Below are 25,213 nucleotides of genomic sequence, written 5' to 3' on the forward strand. Positions count from 1 at the left end.
TTGATTTTTCTGGAATGCATAATATTGTTTTATATGATGTTTAAGGTTGTACTTCTTAAAATTCATCATTTGAGGCTAAATTCTTATTAAGGTGTGTGTTTGTGTGTATATATATATATATATATATATATACACACACACACACACACACACCATTTTTCACATCTATAAATACCGCACTACTTTCTCCTTCAAATTCACAGTGTCTTTTATCAATTTCACTCTATTTTCTTGAAAAAATGAATCCCAACAATCCAACCTCAAACTCTTATATAAGAAAAAAAGCCAATGTTTTGAGTTCAAATACCTCAACTCGATACATTTTTGCCATAGATTCATCCCAAGGGGTTTATCGTCTCCAACTTGATTCCCCCATCTAATCTCCTCTGCAATTCCAATACCAAAATGTTAGGCAATACTACACTATGCAAGTGTCAATTGTTACTCCAAATATGTTCAACAACTTTGTTGATTTTCCCGATCAACTTTCACCAAATCAACCGCAAAGCGAAACCCCACTCTATCAATCTCAACCCCAAAGCCAAACCTTACTCTATCAATCTCAACCCCAAAGCCAAATACTACCCTTTTCACTCTCAACCACAATATGAAAGCCTCGATGAGTTGGAGGACAAAATTTTACGGGAAACTCAACCCACTCCACCCCCACCATGCCACAAAGGAAAACAACATGCGTACGAGATTACAACGCAGAGGCCAACAGTATAGAGTCCCCAAGAAGAGAAAGTGTTGACATTTCAAAGGACTCAGCGCATTGAAATGCACAACCAGGAGATCATTTTTGGATTCACATTTTTGAAAGGTTTCACAAGGAGTTGGATAAAGATTATGAGTACCGTACCAAACACCAACTTTATTTAAAGTTTCGAGAAATATCGAAAGCCGTTTAAAAAGTGAGCAGGTTGTATAACAACCTAAAAACCTAAAGGAAAAGCGGTCAAGGAAATGAAAAAAATTCTTCAAGAGGCTTTATATTTTTTTCGCGAGGATACAGGAAAGTCATTCAAGTATAATGAGCATTGGAACTTGTTAATTCTTTGTCCAAGGTAAAGAAAATGTGAACAAGATGTTATATTAGGACACTCAAAAAGAATAAAAACGGGCTCCAGTGGATACATTAATATACAACTTCTTTCGATGCTCGTTTCGGGCATGATTTAAATGTGGTGGCCGAACTCGAGCTAGAATAAATTGCCCGACCAATGGGTAAGGACAAAGCAAAACAGAAGGGGAAGGGGAACTTCTTCCGGTGCATTGGACTTCAGCATGGACGCAGACGAAATGCGGAAAATGATGACAAAATTTGATCAATACAATATGAATTTCGTTGAACGTTTGCCATTCGGCAAATAAAAAAAAAGCCGAAAAAAAGAGCACGCGGAAAGGCAAGAAATGGCGGATATGAAGTTCTTGATGGAAAACACTGACCATCTTTTGGAATCGGTTGTCGATCTAGTTTTGAGAACAAAGAGAAGATCATAAAAAATATTTCTCGTAGATCATATCATTTTTTTTAATCTAGGTTGTGTTTTCTTAAATCTTGGTTGTTTTCTAGTTTTTTTTTTTAATTTGTATTTTAATTAATGAAGTATTTTTATATTAATTAACTTTTGTGTTTATTAATCATTTTTAAAAAATTATAATTATTTTTTGAATTATAAATCTTAAAAGTCAATTATTTTTAAAAAAAATGAAAGGTAGTGAAAGGTGATCATTTTCTACCTTTTAATAAGTAGAATGAGGGGAAAAAAGAAAAATGATGTGACACTCAAAAAATAAAAGATGAAAGATGAATATATCTTATGGTCTTACAAAAATATAATTATCACGGTACTATCCACTTAGAGAAATGCAATGGTGTTTGATTCAAACATATTTAGAAAGGACAATTTTAGTGAAGATTGTTTTTTTTCCACCGGTTCAATCATAGATATTTATGAATTTATGTCAATTAAATTTCTTGGTTGCAAAAATCCTTTGGCTATCACAATGTATTGTTTTGTCGTTTTTGCTTAATTGCTTGCTAGCCATTAATAAAATAAAGTTGTTAAAAAAAAACACCTAATAATCGGTTTTGCTGTCTTTGTGGAATTTACTTTGAAGTTTTGAATATCTTTTTAAGAACTGTTATGCATACTGACCAAATGTAATAATTGCATTTCGGTGTATTCCATGACCCTTTCATTCAAGATAGAAGTATCATTCATTCAATTACCCGATTTTCTGAATGAAATAACAAAAACCAATTCAGTTACACCTAGAGGTGCTGATTGGGTAGGGATTAAACCAAGTGAATAACACCCAATCTATTAATATTTAATCAGTTTAAAAAACCCGACTTACATTGATATGAATAGTCCATTTCGCTAGTGGACTCGATAGGACTCAAGCCCGATGGCAGCATTAAACAGCTAAGATATCAAGGTTGTTGACCAATTTCAATCACCAAAATAGAAGACCATTAATCACCTCATTTTTTAAGTATCATGCAACTTGTTCTCACTACCAAACTCTTCACACAAAATCACACACCTGTCGCCCTACACCAACAATGCACTCAGACTTCCTCCCTTCAACGGATCATTACTGTACATATACAACACCTTCACGCCTTCACACACAATTCATCTTTTCTCTTTCTCTCCATTACCCCAAGAGTTATTTTCCTTTAAACTTAGTTTAAGTTTTCATCAAAAACGTCATTGTTAAACTCATGAAGGAGTAATTAACGATAATTAGATTTTTAGTGAGTGTAGAGTTTTTGTATTTCATCAAAGTTGTTTAAGGGAAGGAATGGGGAGAATGTGTGTTGTTTTCTGGTGTCTTCTTTTCTTTGCGACTGTTTGGTTAGGGCTTGATTTTCATGTAGCTGTTGAAGGAACTGGATTGGGGAGTATGTGGAATAACCGGACTAACACTACGGCTGCTGGGTATGATGGACCTGGAAATGGCGGTGCAGGAGGTGGTGGTGGTGGTGGTGGTGGTGGTGGAGGGGGAGGGTCTGGCGGAGGGGTGGGATATGGGAATGGCGGAGGGAGAGGATACGGATCGAGAGCCAGAGGTGGGGGTGCATATGGCAATGGAGGAAGAGGCGGTCGTAGTGCTGGCGGTGGTATGGGTCGAGGTGGTGGTAATATGGGTGGGGGTGGTGGTGGTCATCATGGTGGTGGTGGAATGGGCCAAGGTGGGGGGAATGGTGGTGGCAAAGGTGGTATAGGTGGTTATGGTGCTGGATATGGCAACGTTGGCGGAGGTGGAGGTGGTGGTTTTGGCTCAGGACCTGGCAACTGGGGTGGATTTGGCACCGGAGGATTCCCTTTTAGAGGTGGTAGTGGCGGTTCCATGGGTGGTGGTGCCTATGGTTCAAGAGGAGGTTTTAGTGGTGGTGTTGGTGGATATGGTTCAAGAACGTCTCCAGGCTCTGGTTATGGAAACTTTGCAGGTTCAGGTGGCGGTGGTGTTGGCAGCGGCGGCAGCTTTGCTGGCGGCGATGGTGGCGACATCGGTTCGGATGATGGAGGAAATGGATTTGGCGGGGGTCCTCACAAAACTCCTGACAAGAACTAAAGATGAAAGTGTCACTTAGAATAAGCATGGTTTTTGACCATTAATCGTGTACTTCAATTTTATGCCTGTGTACTTCAATTTTATGCCTTTGTAAACGTATTTACTTAATGTCATTTAAATTAATCTATACAAATAATTAACTTCATATACATCAATATTCAAACAATTTATTAAATCAAACACACCAATGCTAAAATAATAAATATATACTATAATTACATAGCATAAATTATCCTCCATTTCTCGTAGTAGCAGAAATGTCAACCGCAATAATTAGCCTGTCGTATAAAAGACAGAGTCAAAACACAGTAACAATAATAGTAAAAGTATTTCAGTATTTCACAATATCCGAAACTCAAAAACAAGTACCTTATTATATGAAATCTCAAACTCCAATTAGCTCATCGGCATCAATACAGGACTTTATTCCACTTTTCCTGCACCAATTATATTATCACATGGGAGGCTAATAATATTAACAAAGGTACGGGTTGGGTCAGTTTGTATGCAAGTTAGTAAATACATAAAAGAAAGTCATGGCCAACCTTTACTTTTGAGAAGTGACTAGGGTTGAGGTTGTACTTGAGCTAGATAAATCGGCTCCCTGCCAAAAGTATAACCCCATAATGGATGAGTTGTATTAAATAAAACAACCAAAGTGTTCAATGCTATGCATTGAGCACATTGGGTATGTTAATATTAACGTATGTTAATATTAACATATAGATGCGTATGAGGAGTTACAAAATAACACTTACAAGAGAATGAATCCCTTGTGACCATTCAGGAACTTTCTCCGAAAGAAGAGTGATATACTGCTCCATAGCCACATCCGGATCCATATTCCCGAGCTTTTGCCACGCATTCCTTGCATAGTAATGCCCTCCATCACTCATATCTTAATCACCAATCAAAACTATAAGGTCCTAAGATGCTTTTTCATCTTCTTAACTAATCCATTTTTTTATTATTTTTTCATAACTAATGTATCTGCAATATGGTTATTATGTCGGTTTTGCTTTCACTAATGTGTCGACAACAACTAATCATAAGTGGTCAACCTACATTATGTCTCTTTCTTTGTCAATTTTAATCTTGCAACCACAAGATATCATCAACCCATATCTAATCCACAAAGATAGTTTTCACAATTCTGTTCGAACAATTAATAGTTGTTTTCTTCTAGATGATAAAAATAACAGAAAATAGATATAATAAAAATGGATGAAAAAAAATGCAGAGGAAAGTTGAGAAATACCATTTGGAACGTGCGGAGAGCTTTAAAGCAATGGGCTGAGCTTCATGACAGGGGCCTTCAGTAGCAACCTTATGAAGTCCGTACAATTGCATCTGGATGTCACTTCCTAAACTCTGTAGATGATCATCTTGTTTACCATAATCTGCAGCCATGGCGAACATCTTCTCCAAATCACTCCTTTCAATTCCCTCCCAATCATCATCGGAATCTGAATCATCTTCCTCGGAAATCAGACCTTCATTCTCCTTCTCGGATTCATCAATACCATCATCACAAAACAATTTCAATTTCATACACATCTGATGCTTGTTATCAATAGCTGCACTTTGTTCAGGAATCATTACCCCTTTTAGCTTCTGATCAATTAATTCAGTGTTTCCCTCTTCGGTTTGATCGTCATCGACAACACAATGGATCACAGATTCCGCCTTTGGCTTATAATCATCATAATCAGCCTTTTCAACACCGCCAAACTCTTCCTCCGGTGACTTCACCACCGATTCGACGGCACTCAAGCTTTCGTCGTCGTTCTTTTCCATACCATCATCACACAGCAGCTTCGCGCCAATAGCTGCATTTTCGTCAGGAATCATTGATGCTTGGCTTGATTTCTGATCAATCGAATCAGTATTTCCCTCTTTTGTTTCATCGTGTTCAATAACACTAGGGCTAACAGATTCCGCCATTGGCTTAAAATCATTGAATTCAGCTTTTTCAACACCGCCAAACTCTTCCTCCGGTGACTTCACCACCGATCCGACGTCATTGAAGCGTATCATCTCTGCATCATGTTGACTCTCAAACACTACTTGTTTAGTTTCCGATGGTCCGGCGACGACTTTATTGACTAAAGTTCCTTCATGATCGACGGCAAATCGGACTTTCTTCAAACTTTTCCTTTTACTAATACTTTTCTCCATCTTTGGATTAAGCTCCTCCGCCAAAACCTTACTGAAATCACGGATCCTACTACGTCGATGATCATATTCATCGCCATTGGTCGCTGAAGATGCGATCTTTGCAATCAGGACAAAGAACACAAAAGCTGCAATAACCGTTATGAAAATCTGATGTAGCGTCTCCATTGGTTGAAAAAGAAAACTAAAAGTAAAGTAATAATACGAGTAATTTATGGGATTTTATACGAGAGACGAAGCTTGAGGATGAAGATGAAAGATTTTGATTTTGGTTGTCAGAGATGAGAGCAAAGCATATTCGCTTTTTTCTTTATGGTGGGGGGTTATGAAAGCAGCCACTTTTGCCCATTTTGTTGTGGGACCAAAAGGTGTTTGCGGGTCACAAGGTTTTCGTAATGCGTGTGCCGCCAGCCTTTGGATTCTATCTTATTTTTCCATAAGATTGACTTTAACCTAATCAAACAAATTTGGAGTGGATTTAAAAGAAAGTTAAAAATTTGGTGTTATTTTTTTTTTACCACATAGTTAAAAGGGTTTTATAAAATTTAATTATTTTAATTTTCTTTTTGATAAAGTTCTAAATATTTTTTTTAAACAAAAAAATATATTATTTTGAAAAAATCACATAATTTAAAAAAATATTAAATAATTGAGACTTTTTATTAAAAAATAAATTTAAGACTTTATCAAAAAATTTCCTAATATAACATGACTTCAAAAAGTCTCATGAACAAAGTATAGAGAGTGTTTGGTTTGTTAATTTTCAACATTGTTTATATAATTTGAAGACAAAATTACAAAAAGGGTCCCTGTGGTTGGTAAATTTATGTGTTTTTAATCTAAAACGAAAAGTTGGTGCACCATTGATCCAAAACTGAATCTTTCTATTGTTTTTGGTCTTTATCAATATAAAAAGACTATTATACCCTTATATTTGTTTTTTTATATTTATTCAAATGTTTTTCATTAATTAAAATTGAGAAAAAAGTCTCTCTCTCTCTCTCTCTCTCTCTCTATATATATATATATATATATATATATATATATATATATATATATATATATATATATATATATATGTCACCACCTGAAACTCTCTAGGTTCTGGAGACAAAGCCCTCTTTCATCCATCTTGATTAATCCTCCAGATTCTGTTGTGGCTAACTAAAACCAATTATGTGTACCTATGTTGTGCAAAATATACTAGATACAGATGCAAAATTTCCCCCAAACCAACTTCCATAATCACTTATCTCAGGAACCCCATTTCAAACAATAAGCATAAATTCACACTCTATGCAAATTTATAGTTAACAATCATTGAAATATGAAGATGAAAAACGAGAGCCATCATCAAGAATCACTATCAATCTGAGATCCATCATCAACAATCACCATTAGATTGGCGAAACAAAAATAGCATCACAAATTGTTTCCCAAACCGTCGGACCACAGTCATCCCCAATTCAAGGACACCTAGATAATTAAGAACCCTAAACTCGTAGCTTTTCAATATAGTGTAGTGAAGAAACAAACAATTTTAGTATTTTTACCTTGTGGAACTAATGGAATCCATGGAAAGAGTAATAATCTCATACTCATTTCCCTGAATCACAGTGAGGGCTACCACAATCAATCTCCTCTGTTGAAAGTGATAACACATATACATCATTCCTCTATCAAAAATCATAACACATATACATCACTCCTCTGTTGAAGCTAACGTCGGGGCTAGAGTTTTTAGAATAGATTCAGCCACCACCATCAATCTCGTATACCATCACTGTTCTCCTATATCATCTGTCGCAGTTAGGAAACCCTAACCCTCTGAAATGAAAACCCTAAACCTAAAAAATGTAGATCTTCGGCGGTGGTGTTTTTTAGAGACGAAGAAAGTTGGATGGTGCCGGTGGTGATGGTTTCTGAAAACTTTCGCCCTTTTCGCCGACGCCACCATATTCGCTCTTTATTTCTTCTTCGGTATTCGACCGTGGTGAGAATGGTGGTGTTCCAGGAAGAGGACGGGCGGTAAGGCAGTGGTAATGGTAACCGAGGTGATGGTTGAATTAAAAAGAACTGGGAAGAAATAAATCGGTGGGTCCAAGAGAGAGAAAGAGAGAGGGTGAGTCTAGACAAAAAAACACACAAAAATGTCAACCATAAGGACCAAAACCACACAAGGTATCTAATATTGGACCAGTTGTGCACCAACATTTTGTTTTGGACCAAAACTACATAATTTTGCCAACCACAGACACCATTTTTGCAATTTTGTCTAACTTGAATAGCTTAACATGGTAGATCACATCTTTATAAATCTTGTGGTGGCTATTGCCATTTGGTGTAAAAATGGTTTTTTTAACGACATATATATTAATAACAGAAACTAGCAAGAAGCTAGCATAAATTATAAATTACAAGCAAAAAAAAACGAAGAAATAGACCAATCCGACCAACAACTGTTTCTAAACATCGATCTATTATGAAACAAATTAAAAGATAACAACTGAATTTCATATGGCGCCTTAAGGGAGGCACTTCTCCTATTGCTGAAGACCAAAGCATTGCAAGCTTTCCAAATAACACACACCACCGAATATAAAAGCGTCAGCTCCAGTTTTTTCCTCTTTTTACTTCCCACCAGAATCTTCAATATAGAAATCAAGTCCTCGATACAAACTGGAGCAAAAACAAATTCTATGTTTTCATATATATGTCTCAAACACCAGTTTTTCCCTCTTTGGTAGTTATGCTCAAACTTTTGAATAATGATAATGTATTATCCATTTTAACGTTTCATTTTGATATTAATAGTTGAATTTATTAGTAAAAGAAAAACATATTACTGTTATTTCTGGGTGGTACATTGTACCATCTTGTTTAAAAACAATTATCAAACCATCCTGTTGGAGGATCATATATTGTATCGTCTCTTAACTCGTTAGAACATAAACAATATTCGTCTGTTTGTCGAGCCCTTCCACTTGCCCATTTCTAGCCAGATTATTATCGTCAATCCAACTCGGTCTTATATGAGGTTTGCATTGTTACCAGTAAATGTTTTTTTTTTAAACTATGAACTTTTATTAAATTATTAAGGTGTTTGAAAAGATATTATTACCAAAAAAAATTATCAAGGACAAAATTTTGTAATAAACCAACCCAATTAATATTACCAACAAATACTTACCATGGATATAACAAATGTATATACCTTATTAAGGTTACAAAACCCAATAATAAACTATTTGCTTTTTCTCTACTTTCTTTGTTAGTTTAGTGATTTAATATATTTCAACTGTTCAAAAAACCCCACCATGGATGAACAAGTTATACCCATTGATATATATATATATATATATATATATATATATATATATATATATATATATATATGAAAAAATTACAAAAATAGTCCATGTAGTTTGCCAAAAGTAACAAACTTAGTCCATATCTATTTTTTTATTTGGCCCTTATGGTTTGTAAAAGTTGCATTGGAGGTCCTTTTTCATAACTCCGTCTGTTTGTAACCGTTTGGGGTCATTAATGTGGGGGTATATTCGTCTTTTTATGTTTGGCGCTCATTTAAGATGGGATTAGGCAGTGATACGTCTTCAACCTATGCTCTGATTAACTAGAGTTCAAGAAACCCCCTTCATCTCCACTTCACTTTAGCTTACTGATCATCTTGACGATTTTCATCCTTCATCCCTCACATCCGATTTTAGGGTTTATCAACTAAAAATGGTATTGTGTATGTGGAATTTATGTGGTCCTCATACGATTACACCCGACCTTGATAAAGATTACAGTGAGTTATTTAATCTTTTGTTTGGTGTTTCTTGGTTTATATATTCAAAGCTCATCAATTTTTCTTTTTCAGATGGTCACGACAATTTCTTCACTTTAAAGATACATCATGGTGGATTTTTTACAAAGTTCCATGGAAGAAAGTACGTCGAGAGAAGGTTGGCATTCTTTGACTTTGTTGACACTGATCTTTTTTTAGTTCATGATCTAAATGACATGATTCGTGAGATAGGGTATTCTAAGGATGAGACAATGTAGTATCATTATAGAATTCCTAATCTAGACTTAGATTTTGGATTGAAGGCTCTAGGAAATGATCAAGACGTTATATCTATGGCTCAATATGTCCCTCAAAACAGAGTGATTAATGTGTACGTTGAACATGGTTCTACAAGACTTCACACTTACCTCATGTCCCCAAGTAAAGTTGTTATTGAGCAACTAGATGATGATCTTTCTCCTGAACTTAATAGGATTAGGCCCAAGAAGAAAGGAATTGGTTCTTGTAGCAAGAAATTAGACATGAATGTCCCACTTAAAGAATCAGCTAATCAAGAACAGAGAGAAGATGGTGTGTATGATTTTTACATGTCCCTAGTTCCTTTTGAGCCAAACAAACAAGATGTGGTTAATGAGTTTAAGGATGATTTGTATTTCCATGTACCAAAAGAAACCGATACAATACAATTGATATTAATTGCCAGGATCATAGGGAAATACTAGATGATTTTGAGCCTTTTATTAGTGATGGATATCAGAATATGGATAAGTTTGAAAGAGAGGTTGAAGTTGAAGAAGAACGAGATGAAGAAGATGAAAAAGGGCATGCAGAGGATTCAAAAGATGATTCAGAAGAGCATACAGAAGAAGACAATGATTATGACTACATTGTTGACCCAAAAGCTATTTTAGATGACTGGGAGGTTGATATGAGAGAGTTTAACAGTTGTGTGGATGAGGTTGAATGGTTTGGACAAGGACTAAACATAGAATTAGATTTAAACCAAGATGATGATTTAGGTGTGATCAACAATGATGAGTTTGAAAGTGCAGGATATGTGGAAGACCTAAGGAAGAGAATGTTAAAAAACCTGAACAAGAAGGTGCCTTGTTCTTTTGGGGTAGTTCATGTTACACCAATTTTTGTGGGTTAAGGTTTTAAAACCAAAAAGGATATACAGGGCCACCTAAAGATGCTTTCAATAAAAACAAGGAGGGCCCTACACATGGCCAAAAATGAAAAATTAAGAGTAAGAGTAAAATGTAAAGGAGTGGTTCCAGATTCCATTGGTGGTGGGCCCTCCACTGTAAGTAAAGTAACATCAAATGGAAAAACTGTAATTTCATAAAAAGATTCTTGTCCTTTTTCTAGATATCTAGATCTACAAAAGAGGAACAATGGTTGGTGAAGACAGTTATTGATGAGCATTTATGCTTACAAAGTTGAAATGTGAAGGCATGTACATCTAGATACATGGCAAACACTATTCTCCAAAAAGTGGATTCTAACCCTCACATCCCAGTAAAAGCCTTACAGGAGGATCTTCAAATGGATTTGGAATTAAGCATATCAAGAATGAAGGTGTTCAGGGCTAAATCAATTGCGAAGGAACAATTGTATGGTGACTACGAAAGGCAATATAATTTGTTAAGAGATTACTCTTTGGAGTTACAAACCAATAACCCAGGTACAACAATGAAGCTGGAAGTGTGTAATGAACCAAATCCTGATGTTGAAACTTGTATTTTCAAGAGGATATATAGTTGTCTTAGAGCACTTAAGTTGGGGTTCAAATCTGGAAAAAAGGAATTACTGGGATTGGATGGATGTTTCTTGAAAGGACCACACCCTGGACAAATTCTAACAACTATGGGTCTTGATTACAACAATGGAATATATCCACTAGCTTATGCAGTTGTGGAAGCTGAGAGAACAAGCTCATGGACATGGTTCTTGGAATGCCTTGATGGTGATTTGGATTTGGATGCATCATGCAAATTCACTTTTGTATCTAACAGACAAAAGGTATGAATACATATAACATAAGTCTCTTTTTAAGCTTGTAACAATACTAACTATAAATTACATTATATGTAGGGAATAATACCTGCAATAGCAAAAGTGTTTCCAAATGCAAAGCATAGATGGTGTTTGAGACATCTACATGAAAACAGAGAATTAGATTTAAACCAAGATGATGATTTGTGAGAAGTGAGAGCTCGAAATTACTCTTTAGTAATCTTATGGAGACCTTTGAACAGTTGAAGATGATGTATCACACGATGTATGTGTACGCATGGGTGATTGGACTTAGATGTTAGGCGTGCGGCAATTGGCTGACATATCTAGATATGAACAATTACTAGTCATTTTCTATATTTCTTGCTGTGATAATGGAGCCAGGAAAGACAAAACATCATAATGATGTATACTTTCCCATTTTTTGGATTTAATTAGTTTTTTCCATTGTTTATATTTCATTAGTATGCCATATCTAATTGGAATCTTATAAATAATTATACACCATTTTTATGTAAGGGCAACTTCCATAAATATATAAATATAACGGAAATGATTTTTTGATGTAGGATTAGTTATGTAGAATTTAAGAAATAGTTATTAATAATTATACAATAAACGGTAAGTTCCATAAATATAGAAATATATAATAAATGAGTTTTTAATTTAAGATAAATCATGTCGATTTTATAGATAAATATTATCTAGTTTTAAAATTCGTCACACAATGTTCGATTAAATGTTTGAAGAATTTTATAAGTTGTTGACTTATATTAAACTGTGAATGATAGTTTGGAACTGATATTATGAATTATATGTTAAACTGTAAATGAAAGTTTTTTAATATAAGTTTTAAGTTGAGAAATTAAATATGAATATGTAATTTTGTATATTAAATTGTGAATTTTATGTATTAAACTGTGAATTGACTATATTAAAGTATGAATTGACGGTATTGACTCGAAGGAACATGTCACACCCCAAAACCAAGAACGGAGGAAACGTTCTGGGGCGGAGGACTTCATGTACAGTATCACAACAATGTAAAGTAGTAAACAAGAAATAACATCATCCATTGCATTAATAATATAATTGTTATACAAGTGTGTTCTGTCAAATTTTGATAAACACTAAAGTATAAATCAAAATGAAAGTGGAGTCTTCAATGAGCTCCATCTTCCCTAATCCTTGCATCGGTACCTGTCTATGATGACCTGAGGATACAAGTAATTTTGAAAGCGAGTATCAGCTTTGAAACTGGTGAGATCATAAGTATTTTAGTGTCTTAATTTGTATGTAAGTATTTGTATGTAAGAATTTGTATATGAACTGTAGGTATTGAAAATGTTTGTAAAACAACTGTAAACGTTTGAAAAACTCTAGAAATCCCTATGATTCCTACTATTATAACAGGGAGTCTTCTACCAAGACTTAACTGATCTATACGTAGCCTTCTACCAAGGCATCTAGTGTCTGTGTGTGTCTCTTTTAAGAGTGTGTATTTTCCCAAGTCTGACTATCATTAACCAAAAATATAGTTTCTACATTACCGTGCGTCGTGTGAATGTTCACGAAGTGAATGTAATGGGAAAATGAAATAGTACTATGGTGTAGTGTCAAACTACAACCGTACTAATTACCTTAAGTCCAGGGTAATTCTTCTAAGTACTGTAGTATTTGATATAAATAACTACATCGGTACTCAACTGCCTTATTTGAGGGATAAGGTATAATGTGATGTCTAGATCCCAGACTATACGCTCCCATGTCAAAGGGATTTTAGGACCTACCCACGACCCCTGCATGTATGCAAGCCGTGAGCATCTACATTACTATGATCATGTATACTCGATATAACTATCACAATTGCATTGTGATTCATCGGTATAGTTAGATCCTGAACTAGTTCCATGCTATAGCACCTAGTGACGTCTGTCCTATGTATATGTAAGTGTGATCATGTAAGTGATCATGTAGTTGTACTCATGTACGTGTGATCATGTAAGCATATCTATGTAATAGTATAGTAATGTACTGTAATGTTCCACGTGTGCTAGCTGTAATGTGTGCTCTCTCTCTATCTAGCATGTATAGTAATGTACTGTAATGTTCTAGTTGTAATTTGTGTTCTCTCTCTATCTAGCAAGTATAGTAATATACTGTAATGTTCTAGAAAATGTTGACTCATGAATGAACTGACTCATTGTATGATATCGCGTTCTAGTAATAGCTCTAGTATCTTCCTAAACTACCCATATGGTAGTTTACTAGTAATCTAATTGGTACGTATGGACATGGATGTATACCCTTGCTACCCAAGGGCATGGGATGAACTGGAAGGACCTTTATGACTACATATGTACATATGTTATATAACTAATATTTAAACGACCTTCGGACGAGTACCCGATATCCCACCAGACCACATCTCAAGCGCGAAAAGGAAATAAGGTGGATAGCCTTCCTAAGTCTTTTGAACATTTCTTATATAACTATACATATAGAGGCATGCAATTTATAATATAAAAGCATAAATAAGTTTTGTAAAACCTTTGAACATAATTATTATCTTAAGAGAAGATCGACTTGATGTCAATCGATAAAACAGTTTGAAGTAAAACGATTTGGTAATAGCTTGGAGTAAAACGGATCTGAGTAAAATGGTTTGAAAAGGATCATACAGTGTGTAATGAACAGTTTAATAAGGATTTTTAAACATATAAAACATTTAAGAAAATCATTTGAAGAACCTGTTTGGTAAAACGGTTAATGTGTAGTAAATCATTTAAATGCAGCATATTAATCACATGTGATTGATATAATAACTAGCATAATTCTACTTATTAATCACATGTGATTGATATAATAACTAGCATGATTCTACTTGTATCCCCCCCCCATAAAAACCTTTAAAAGCAGTTTAAAACATTAATTAAGGGGTATGAACTCACTTGCGGTGAGTGGATTGGATTGAAGTGTCGGATACTATGCTAGGTGGCAAACGGAGACTTGTTCACATGCACGAGCCTAGTTATCATATAATGAGCATATATATAACTAATTAGCCAAATAATAACTAATGAATTTAGTTGGGACACTCTAGAACATGTAAACACTTTGTATAAGTGTTATAAGTCCTAATGGTTGCATCTAAGTTGTTGTGGGACAAGGCTAAAGGGGTTTAAAGTTCCAAAGGGCCTTATATATTTGTTTACCACTCAATAAACTCCACACAAGGAGTTTACGGTCATAAACCCTTGAGTTTACGGCCGTGAACTCCTAACTTGATGGCATTTGGTGTTTTGAAGTGTTATGTGATTTCTAGAATAAGTCTTACTTGGTGGTTTAATCCTTTGGGTAGTTTAGGGTCTTAATACACTCCTTTTAGGAGTTTTCAGACCAAAGACCATTTATTTTGGAGTTTACTGCCGTAAACTCTCAAGGGATGGGTATTTTTGTGCTTTCAAGTCCCATACTCACATAGGATATGTTCTAGGTAATTGTTTTAAGCTAATGAAGGTCCTAGTCACACTTTTGTGCCCTTGATTTATGTTCACGGCCCAAGCACAATAATAGGGCCGTAAAATCCCTTTTGAAGGTGTCTTTGATGTTTTAAAGTCCACAAATTAGTTTGGATCAAATGGGGGTTAAAGTCCAAGGCCTTAGGAGTAATTAGGGCACCTTTTGGCCCTTGAATTTGGAGTTCACGGTCCAAGAAGTTCTTGGGCCGTGAACACCCAAAGCTTGGTGTTTTTGATTGTTTTCTAGTCTTAAATATACATACATACAAGCCTAAGCTAGTTACTTAACAAGGAAATGGGACTAGGTAGCATTTAAGCCTCATTTTGGAGTTTACTCTCCAAGAATGTTCTTGGGCGGTAAACTCCCGAATCTCACAGATTTGTTATGTAATCTATGTTATTAAGCACATAATAAGCATTATAAGACAACTAGAGAAGTCTACTCATGATTTGGGACGAAAACCCGAAGATCCGTGAGAGAGAATTTTGGCTTTTCTCTAATTGGAAATGTAACTAATGAACTATTTGGTTCAGTTTTCTATATATAGTCCTGGGATTTTTGGCAGAAAATATTTTTATTCCCGGAATGAACACTAATATCCTAGAGTATTAGAATAACAGTGTTGCAAAAAACCCTAGTGCATCCACTCTCTTAATATCTCCTTAAGTGTAAATCCTGAAAACTGCCAAACTTATACTCGAAGTCTGGATTTTCACTGTAACTGTTCTACTTCTATTGGCTTGATATGGTTTGTTCAGAATGGAAATTTTGGGTTGTCACAGAACACAACAATCTCAACGATGTAAATCACCTCAAGTCTGGAAACAATGTGCACAAAAAGTGAGTGATGAAATGCCTTAACAAAATCTTTAGGTTATTAAGTTATGAATAAATGTTTAAAATTTTGTATTAAGATATGATCTGGTGTCTACATTATGTATTGTACTATGAATTCTGATTTTTTGATGCATTAATTTGTGAATTAGTGTTTAAAATATTGAATTAAGCTTTGAACTAGTGTCTGGAATGTTGTAGTAAACTGTGAATTTTGATTTTTTTTTTATCTAGATCTGAGTTTTATACCTATAATGAGCTGTGAATTTAATGTATTAAATTGTGAATATGTGTTTTTATGGATTAATTTGTGAATATGTAAGTTATTAATCTGTGAATATGTACTTTTTATGCACTAAGTTATGAATTAATGCCTGAAATATTGAATTAAGTTGTCAATTAGTGTCTGAAATGTTGAATTAAACTGTGAATTCTGATTTTTTTTTTATTCGAATCTTATATTTTAGGGAAGGATCTTGGCGGTGTTGGCATTGACGTTTGGTGGCGGTAATGGTTGATGGTAGTGTACGGTAGTTGACAGTGTTGATGGTGGTGGTAGATGTTATATTTCTCACTCATGGTCTTTGCTGATTTCAGATACATTATCATCTTTTATGAGTGATGCATATGTTTTTCTTTTGATGTTTACTTCTGAAGTATTACATAGTTTATTTATCTATAAAACTATAAATTAGTTGTTTTTACACTGAAATATGAGATTATACTTGTAAATAAGTTGTGAATATATTGTATTAAACTGTGAATTTGTTGTATTTAAGTGTAAATTTATTCACAATGTAGTATAATAAATCAATTTAATAGATAAAAATGCCTCTGGATATGAGCACATAAATGTTAGTTTTAAGTTAAAGAATATGGTTGTGCATATATAATTTTTTGAATAGTAAACCTTGAATTATTATATTAAGCTGTGAATTTTGTGTATTAAACTGTGAAGTGGTTGTATTAAGGTGTGAATTGACTATATTAAGCTGTGAATTTTTTATGAATTTTGTTTTTGCTTTTGATATATGTGAAGAAAGAATCATTATATATATATATATATATATATATATATATATATATATATATATATATATATATGATTTTCCGTAATTTTAAATAAATTATATTAAATTTAAATTGAGAATATTGTGTAAATTAAACTTTGAAAAAACACCAACCATTAGATCTAAAGGTATAAATGTAAGTTTTAAGTTAAGAATATGACATTTTTGTGTATTAAATTGTTAGTTTATTATATTAAGCTTTGAGTTTTATATATTAAACGGTAATTGACTATATTAAGTTGTGAATTGGCTGCATATTGCAATTTTTGTGCTAAAATATAAATGATTTATGTAAGAATTTTTGTATTAATTTCTTGTGAATATATTTATTTTTTGTGTTGTATAAGTATGTAAGAATGCATTAATTTTTATATTTATTTTGCATTAATAAGTGACATAATCAGTTTATTAAACTGTGAATATAGTATTTAACATGACATTGCATGACTTTATATACAGATCTCATTTGGAAAAAAGAATTGTTGAAATGTTATCAAATGTGGTTGGTGGCGTCATGTGGTGTTTTTGGTGGTGATAGAGTTTGAGTTTGACTTTCCACAATTTGAGAATTAGTGTAAAAATAGTTGTATTATGTTGTGAATTTTGTATATTAAACTGTAAATGAATTGTATAAAGTTATGTTTTATATAAATTTTGTATTAAAATATAAATGAACCTATTAATTAAAATATTAGACTAAAAAATCACGATTTTACACCTTTCTTATCAAAAAGTCAAAAATAACGATTTAAACATAAATGATAATATTCACAATACATATTTACTTATTAAATGATGATTCTTAAGGTTCTTAATCTTTTGTGGTTTTATTTGAACCACTCCCTATATATATATATATATATATATATATATATATATATATATATATATATATATATATATATATATATATATATATATATATATATATATATATATATATATATATATATATATATATATATAGGGAAAAGTTCAATAGAGAACCATAATTATGGGTTTTTCAAGGAAGCAAATATTTTTTTTCAATTTCTAGAGCTTATTCTTTATCGAAAAAAAAAAATCTAAAAATATCTAAATTCATATATTAACATTGTGAATGTGAAAAATATTTTCCGGATTCACCATTTGAATTTGACGTAAAAAAAATTTGAATTTTATATCATTGGACAAAGGATAAAAACTTGTGAATTTTTGTATTTTTAGTTTTTTTTTTTGATAAAAAATAAGCTCTAAAAATTGAAAAAAAAATTGGTTCCTTGGTTAATTATGGTTCTCTATCGAACCTATATATATATATATATATATATATATATATATATATATATATATATATATATATATATATATATATATATATATATATATATATATATATATATATATATATATATATATACTAACTTTGGTAAAAGTATGCAAAAACGTTTTATCCAAACATTATATATGATATTTTATTTTTAATATGGTTCATAGAAAATTAAAGAGAACCGAGGCGTGTTTTCTTGTACAGGTATCTTGTAATAAATTATGTGCGAGTTGGAATAGATATGATTGGATAAACTCGAATACGTTGGTTCAGTGCTATTAAATTCAACCACATTCTTCCTGCCAACCTCATCACATGTTCACAATATATTAACCCGACCGATTTTGCTGGTTGGCTTATATACTAGAACATTTCAAAAACAATTTACTAACTTATCTACTAATATTAATATACATAGTTACTAGTTAATATAATCAAGATCATAATATTTTTCTATGAAAACGACCTTTTATCTTTTTTTCATTTTGTACAATAAAAAGAGATTTTCAACAAAATATGTAATGCGTTTCAAGCTAAAATATACAACTTGATGATCAATAACTTGTTATCATGTGACTATATACTTGTTAAATGTTTATGAGATGTTTTGTTGAAACCTTTTTGTGAAACATACGTGGAATTAAGAATGGAGTATACCAACTCCCTCAAAACTTTTCAAATCAAGATCATAATATTTTTCTATGAACACAACGTTTTATCTTTTTTTTTTTTTTTTTTTTTTTTTTTTTTTTTTTTGTACAATAAAGAGATTTTCAACAAAAAATGTAATGTGTTTCAAGCTAAAATATGCAACTTGATGATCGATAACTTGTTATCATGTGACTATATACGTTTAAATGTTTATGAGATGTTTTGTTATTTTTACTTTATCATTTATATTTCATCTTTTACAACCTACAATACAAAAAACTAATTTTTCTCATCCCACCCCACAAACTTAATTTTTAATTTTAAAATAAATACAAATAATTAAAAGTTATAAAACTAATTCACAAAATATTAAAAACACATAAAATTTATTCACAAACTAATTAAAAACAATAAAACTTTTGTTTTTGTAGGGCATCCTAGAGATTGTTTAGGGTATTACTTCTACAATCTCATCGAAAACAATATCTTTATTTATCGGAAAGTTGAGTTTTTAGAAAGTTTCTAATGGATGAGGCCGGTCACTTAAAGAAGATCAAGAACCAAAACCTAATGAACCAAAACTTTGCACTAGTTCTCAACAAGAGGTTGTTAAACTTGAATAAATAGTTAGGAACTTGATGAAACACAAAGTGTTCACATATATGGTAGCGTTCGTCAAGAGCTAGAGAGATATGGATTTCTTGTTGCTAATGAAGAATGTTTTAGGATGAATTTTGGCGAACGCATCAACTACCAAAGTGTTATGTTAGATTCTGAATCTAACAAATGGCTCGAAGACATGAACGAAAGATGTAATCCATGTATGATAATAAAAATATGGGAATTGATTGATATTACTCCTAAGAGTACTGTAGGAAGTAAATGAGTTTTTAAGAAGAAAACTGACATGGATGGAAATTTATATATTTTTAAAGCAAGACTTGTCGCAAAAGGTTTCACTCAAACTCTTGGTATTGACTATGATGAAACTTTTTATGTTGTAGCAATGATTAAATCCATTAGAGTATTGTTTACAATAGTCATATATAATGACTATGAGATATGGAAAATGGATGTTAAAACGACTTTTCTTAATGGAAACTTAGTTGAGGATATTTATATGGCTCAACCCTGAAGGTTTTGTTGATCCAAAGTATCTTAATAAATTGTTTAGCCATAAAAAATCCATTTATGGATTAAAGTGTAACACCCGATCATTTCTGGTAAATTTCATTTCCTTATTCTTTCAAGTTTGATGTTGAGGGTGTGACTACGTAGGGCGTAGATAGCCATCTACGCGCTGCATAGAAGGAATCTTGGAGACGAGGTTTAAATTGATATACGCAGGGTGTAAATCTTGGTACGCAACACACACTCTCCCAGAGCACAAACCCGAAGTTTGGGGTTTTGAGCCTTATTTAAGGTCTCTAACCCCTTAAGAACCTTCTTACGATCACCCTCCATCCCTTCATACCCACCTCTCGATACCCTAATCTACATTTGTGAGTTTTTGAGCAATTTGAGTGTTTTGTGTTCATCTTTGAAGGAAGGATTCAATTAGAGAGCACTTGGGAAGCTTCAAGCCTTATGGATATGGAAATTACATCTCTTAGCATTGTCCAAAAGGTATAAAGTTTGAAACTTTATACTTCTTTGATTAGATCTAGCTAGGATGTCAAGTTTATGCCTTTTTGGTCCCATTATCTTGGTCTATTTGAGTATGAGCTATTCTAGACCTTGTATAGAGCATTTCTAGATATATTTGAGTGTATTAAGTCATAAAAATAGTATCTTGGCCATATCCAGCCATCCATGCATGATTTGAGATCCTTAGAAGATGTGATAAGGTTAGGGTTTGTTCTTGAGCCTTGATAAACCATGTAAGTACATAAACTTTGGAACTTTATCACTTAGGACAATTATTCATACTAGATATGAGAGTTGGACGCGGTGTCCTTCTATATTAAGCTCTTAATGGAATGTTTAGCTTCAGTGTGAGTACGCAGGGTGTACTTACTTGTTTTGTCCCGTAAAAGCCATTTGATGCTCTACATAAGGTGTAAAGTAGTTACGCATGACGTAACCTGGCTGATGTTGATTTTGAATTGTGACCTTTGACCGTTGACTTTGACTAAGGTTGGATTTAGGTTAAATGGGGTAATTTGAGTAGTAGATTGAGGCTTGGTTCCTGTTTATGGTATAGGTGATTTGTAGAGACCAAGGTTGTAAAAATCGCTCGACGGTAGCTCGATGGTCGACTGGTGCTAAGGGATTAAGCGGTCGTCTCACGAATTAATCGGGGGCCATAAATTATTAATACGATATTAAAATTAATCAAATATTAATATATCTTAAGAAAAACAAGTACTTCAAAGTTAGAAAATAAGAAAATTTGTAACTTGAAAATTTGAAAATACGAAAATACGAACATTTTGGTATAATATTTGAAGATTTCAAAATTTTAAAATTTTGGAGTAAAAAAAAATGATTTTTTGATTTTTTTAAAACATTTTTAATTTTTAATTTTTTTACTTTTTTTTGAACTCTTTGACTTTTGTTGACCGATTAATCCCACCAAGACTAATTAATCTCGCCAAGCCCGATTAATCCTAAATTTTCAATTAATTCCCTAATCCTCGACGGTTGGAGAATGCCAAAAAATTAATCCATGATTAATCAACGACTAATCCCGATTTCTGCAAGCATGGTAGAGACTGTGTTTGGAGCACTGATTAGTTCAACTATCTTTCAATTTGTGATGTGAGTATTCCTCATTGTACTCTTGGGTTGAACGCACCAATGCCGACCCACTAGGTTGTATGATGTATCCTAATATATAGAATGTTGTTATGTTGTACTGTTATGTTAGACCGGTAGATCTTCATGATTATCTTTTTGTTGGTTATATGTTTATTTGTTGCATATGTTGACATAATGCAATTGGGTTGAGGCAATACTGCTTTGTGCGGAAGCCAAAAAAACTTGGGAGAAATCCAGACATAAGATGAGGGCCATGAGGTCAAACTAGACTCATGTTGTAGGCTTGGGAGCAATCCAGACATAACATATGGGCCGGGAGGGCAATCCAGACTTATGTTGTGGGCTCAGGGGTAATCCAGTCCGATGGTTGTGGATCCAGTATACATGTTGTTATATGTTTGTGTGGTGGTATTTTGGGGGAACTCACTAAGCTTTGGCTTATATTTGATTTTATGCTTTCATGTACATCTGAGGATATGGCCAAGGTGAAGGCATGATTGTGCACATGATTCTCGATATTTATTTCACCTATGATTTTGGGATACTCTGATTATGATTATGACTTTTAGAAACTATGTTTTGAATGATTTATGGATTTTGATATGGTTTTTAAAATGAAAATTTTGTCATGATTTTTGGGATGTTACATTTTGGTATCAAAGCCTTGGTTTGAGAGAATTAGATGAACACTCGTGTGGTTCCAGACTCAAACAAAGGATCTGTAAAATAATTTTCAAATTAAATCTAAAAAAATCAACAAAAAGGATGTGATGTGTACAGTCAGTCGGAGCCAAGGAAAGTATTCCCCAAGATACCTACACTTGTTTTGTGTATAAATGATATGATAGAATTTCATGCGAGTTGGTAGGCTAGGGATCCTCGGGAATTGCATGATAGAATTTTCTGATTTATGATGCCTGATAGCCTAGGAGAATTTCTTGTTATGCTAGATGGTATTGACATTATTACTACAGTTGCTTAGTGTGTGCACCATGGTTGTACATAACTAAGATTTTATAGCCCGAGAAAGTTTGGTTTAACCTTACTCCTTGTTCTTTTTTGGTTGTGGGATTAGGCTAGAATCAAGTATTCATCTGTCTATTGAATCTAACGTTATGTATGATTAACATGTACGAGCGACTGCAGAGTCGGTGGAAGTTCCATGAGTAGGTATGGTTTTTAGTAGGCTAATATGAGGAAGGATTAGCCACTTTTAGGAGACTATCTGTAGGATATATGCATATCCTAGCTGTTGGGCCTTGTGGCCGGGTGGTCCGTGACGACCCCTTGAGACAAATACGGGTAGGTGTGGAGGGTAGTATGGGCCTGTTGTATTGGAAATAGAATCCTTATATGTGTATCAAGGAAGTCATGAACCTTGGGGTTTTAGTAATTTCGTAATGATGTAATAGATTGAATTATGGCTTTTTGATGTATTTTGGTTTGTTTTTCAGTATGCCGATCACTAGAGTTTTTAGACCAGGAGTTGGCAGCCCGGAGAGGCCATGTTTGTTTGATGATGAGATTTGTGAGATTATCACCACCCAGGTGACCATGACTGTTAAGGAGGTGATCCTAGAGGTATTCAGGTCTAATAAGACCACCATGATTAAGATGTTTGACGAGTGTTATGATGTCGTCACTAAGGTTGCTACTGTCGCAGCCACTATAATTGTTAATGTTGTGGGACTCTAGGGGAAAGGGATGGTTTAGTATCGGGACTTCAGAAACATGAAGCTCCTGGAGTTCGACGGGGTCTAGGACCGTGTTGTTGCTATGAGGTGGTTATCTGACGTGGAGGGTTGTTTCTTCACTTGTTCATGCCTAGACGACCAGAAGGTCAAGTTTGCCTTGAACCTTCTTCTTTTGGGGGCGAAGGACTAGTGGAAGCTGGTAACCGATGCTTATTCTCTTATGGAGAAGGACACAGTGACATGGGATCAATTTAAAAAGATGTTATGTACTGAGTATGTTCATCTGATGGAGAATGAGAGGCTAGCCCAGGAGTATCTGTCGTTGAAGCAGACGACAGATTTCATAACGGAGATTACTAACATGTTTATAAAGAGAGCCATGTTCTTCCCCGAGTATGCCTCTTCGGAGCAGGTTCAAATGTCCCGTTACTTGATCATTCTTAAGACAAAGATTCACGAGTTTGTGTCAAACTAGGGGTATAGTTCTCTCTTTGAGTTGCAATCTTTTGCTCGTAGAGAGAGATTGAGATTAAAACCCAGATGAGAGAGAGAGAGGAGGTAGGCTCTAGGTCAGACTCATCCGAAAACAAAGTGGTTCAATTCTGCTGATTCACGATCTAGATGTCAGAGGGGCCACACTTATGGCGAGTGCAGGAAAACACATAAGGGGAGATGTCGATCAGCGACTGGATGCCACACATGTAGCAGGTAGGGCTATATTGGTAGTGATTGTCTCCAACAAGCCCCATCGTCGAGCACCAGGATTTGCTACCACTATGATCAGGTTGTCCATGTGAAGGCCAACTATCCCTTACTCGCTGCGAGACCAGTGCGAGCTCTAAAACCGACTACTTTAGTGATTACGAATGGACACCATGGGAGAGCCGAAGCTTCGAAGGCTAAGGGTCTTTCTTTTTAGCTCACATCATAGGAGGCCATGGTGGATCCTGACATCGTTACCGGTATGAGTCGGCCTTTTGTATCCCAGTCCTTTAGTAGAGATTTTTCATGCCTATTGGGGAGCTGGAGTGTCTATTGCGAGTCTCGATCGCCAACAAAGACGAGGTTGCAACTTCGAGCGTTTTTTTCGGGATTGTACTTTGGAGATATTCAGTGTGTCTTACCTGATTGATTTGATTCCCATCCCTATGGGAGATGTATGCATGATTGTGGGGATATACTGATTGAGCAGATTTGGCGCCATGATTGATTGCGAGAGACAGCTGGTGATAGTTCAAACCCCAAGTAGGGGAGAAATTACTATTTATGGTGAGGGTACCAGGGTTGGTTCGACCTTTTTTCGCTACCAGGGATCGACAATATCTCCAACATGGGTGTTTGGGTTATCTCACTCATGTGGTTGATGCTCAAAAGGAGGGGAGAGCTTCAATTTCAAATGTGCCAGTGGTCAGGGAGTTTCCAAAGGATTTTCCTGGTGTGCCTCCCGTGAGGTGGGTGGAGTTTAGTTTCGATCTGAACCCTGGTGCGACACTGATTTCCACGGCACCGTATTTCCTCACATCACTAGAGATGCATGAGTTGTCCTCTCAACTTCAGGAGATGTTGGGCAAGAAGTTTATCTGACCGAGCAGTTCACCTTGGGGAGCACGAATTCTATTTGTAAAGAAGATGGATGGGTCACATAGTATATGCATTGATTATTGGAAGTTGAAAACATTAATATTGAAGAATCGTTACCCACTCCCGAGGATTGATAAGCTTTTCAATCAGCTTCAGGGTGCATCTTGATTCTCCAATGTTGATATGAGGTCGGGTTACC

The 25,213-nt window shown here is 34.3% G+C and overlaps 2 protein-coding genes across 4 annotated transcripts; one reads left to right on the forward strand and one right to left on the reverse strand.

The window, feature by feature from the left end:
* Window positions 1-2,814: 2,814 nt before the first annotated feature.
* Window positions 2,815-3,588, forward strand: LOC111886970 (uncharacterized). Its single transcript, XM_023883204.3, has one exon. The coding sequence runs from the start codon at window positions 2,815-2,817 to the stop codon at window positions 3,586-3,588; it is 774 nt and encodes a 257-aa protein (XP_023738972.2).
* Window positions 3,589-3,687: 99 nt separating this feature from the next.
* On the reverse strand, window positions 3,688-6,087 carry LOC111886968 (acyl-CoA-binding domain-containing protein 3). 3 transcript variants are annotated; one of them, XM_023883200.3, is made up of 5 exons: window positions 4,847-6,086; window positions 4,347-4,455; window positions 4,134-4,192; window positions 3,958-4,025; window positions 3,688-3,866 (listed from the first exon to the last, which is right to left on the reverse strand). In XM_023883200.3, the coding sequence occupies exons 1-3, from the start codon at window positions 5,929-5,931 to the stop codon at window positions 4,136-4,138; spliced, it is 1,251 nt and encodes a 416-aa protein (XP_023738968.1). In that variant the 5' UTR covers window positions 5,932-6,086; the 3' UTR covers window positions 3,688-3,866; window positions 3,958-4,025; window positions 4,134-4,135. The 3 variants fall into 3 exon arrangements, with proteins under 3 accessions (XP_023738968.1, XP_023738970.1, XP_023738969.1); XM_023883202.3 differs by lacking the exons at window positions 3,688-3,866; window positions 3,958-4,025 and having other exon boundaries at window positions 4,135-4,192; window positions 4,347-4,486; window positions 4,847-6,087; XM_023883201.3 differs by lacking the exons at window positions 3,688-3,866; window positions 3,958-4,025 and having other exon boundaries at window positions 4,135-4,192; window positions 4,347-4,504; window positions 4,847-6,087.
* Between the last annotated feature and the right edge of the window lie 19,126 nt (window positions 6,088-25,213).

The sequence above is a fragment of the Lactuca sativa genome, chromosome 4, assembly GCF_002870075.4.
Source record: "Lactuca sativa cultivar Salinas chromosome 4, Lsat_Salinas_v11, whole genome shotgun sequence".
In the NCBI taxonomy this organism is placed as follows: Eukaryota; Viridiplantae; Streptophyta; class Magnoliopsida; order Asterales; family Asteraceae; genus Lactuca; species Lactuca sativa.

Coding starts and splice junctions, on each gene's coding strand:
- LOC111886970 (XM_023883204.3), top strand. CDS start 2,815: ATGGGGAGAATGTGTGTTGTTTTCTGGTGTCTTCTTTTCTTTGCGACT.
- LOC111886968 (XM_023883200.3), bottom strand. CDS start 5,931: ATGGAGACGCTACATCAGATTTTCATAACGGTTATTGCAGCTTTTGTG. Junction 4,456..4,846: donor CTCTCCGCACGTTCCAAATG/GTATTTCTCAAC, acceptor TTACTATGCAAG/GAATGCGTGGCAAAAGCTCG. Junction 4,193..4,346: donor CACAAGGGATTCATTCTCTT/GTAAGTGTTATT, acceptor TACTTTTGGCAG/GGAGCCGATTTATCTAGCTC.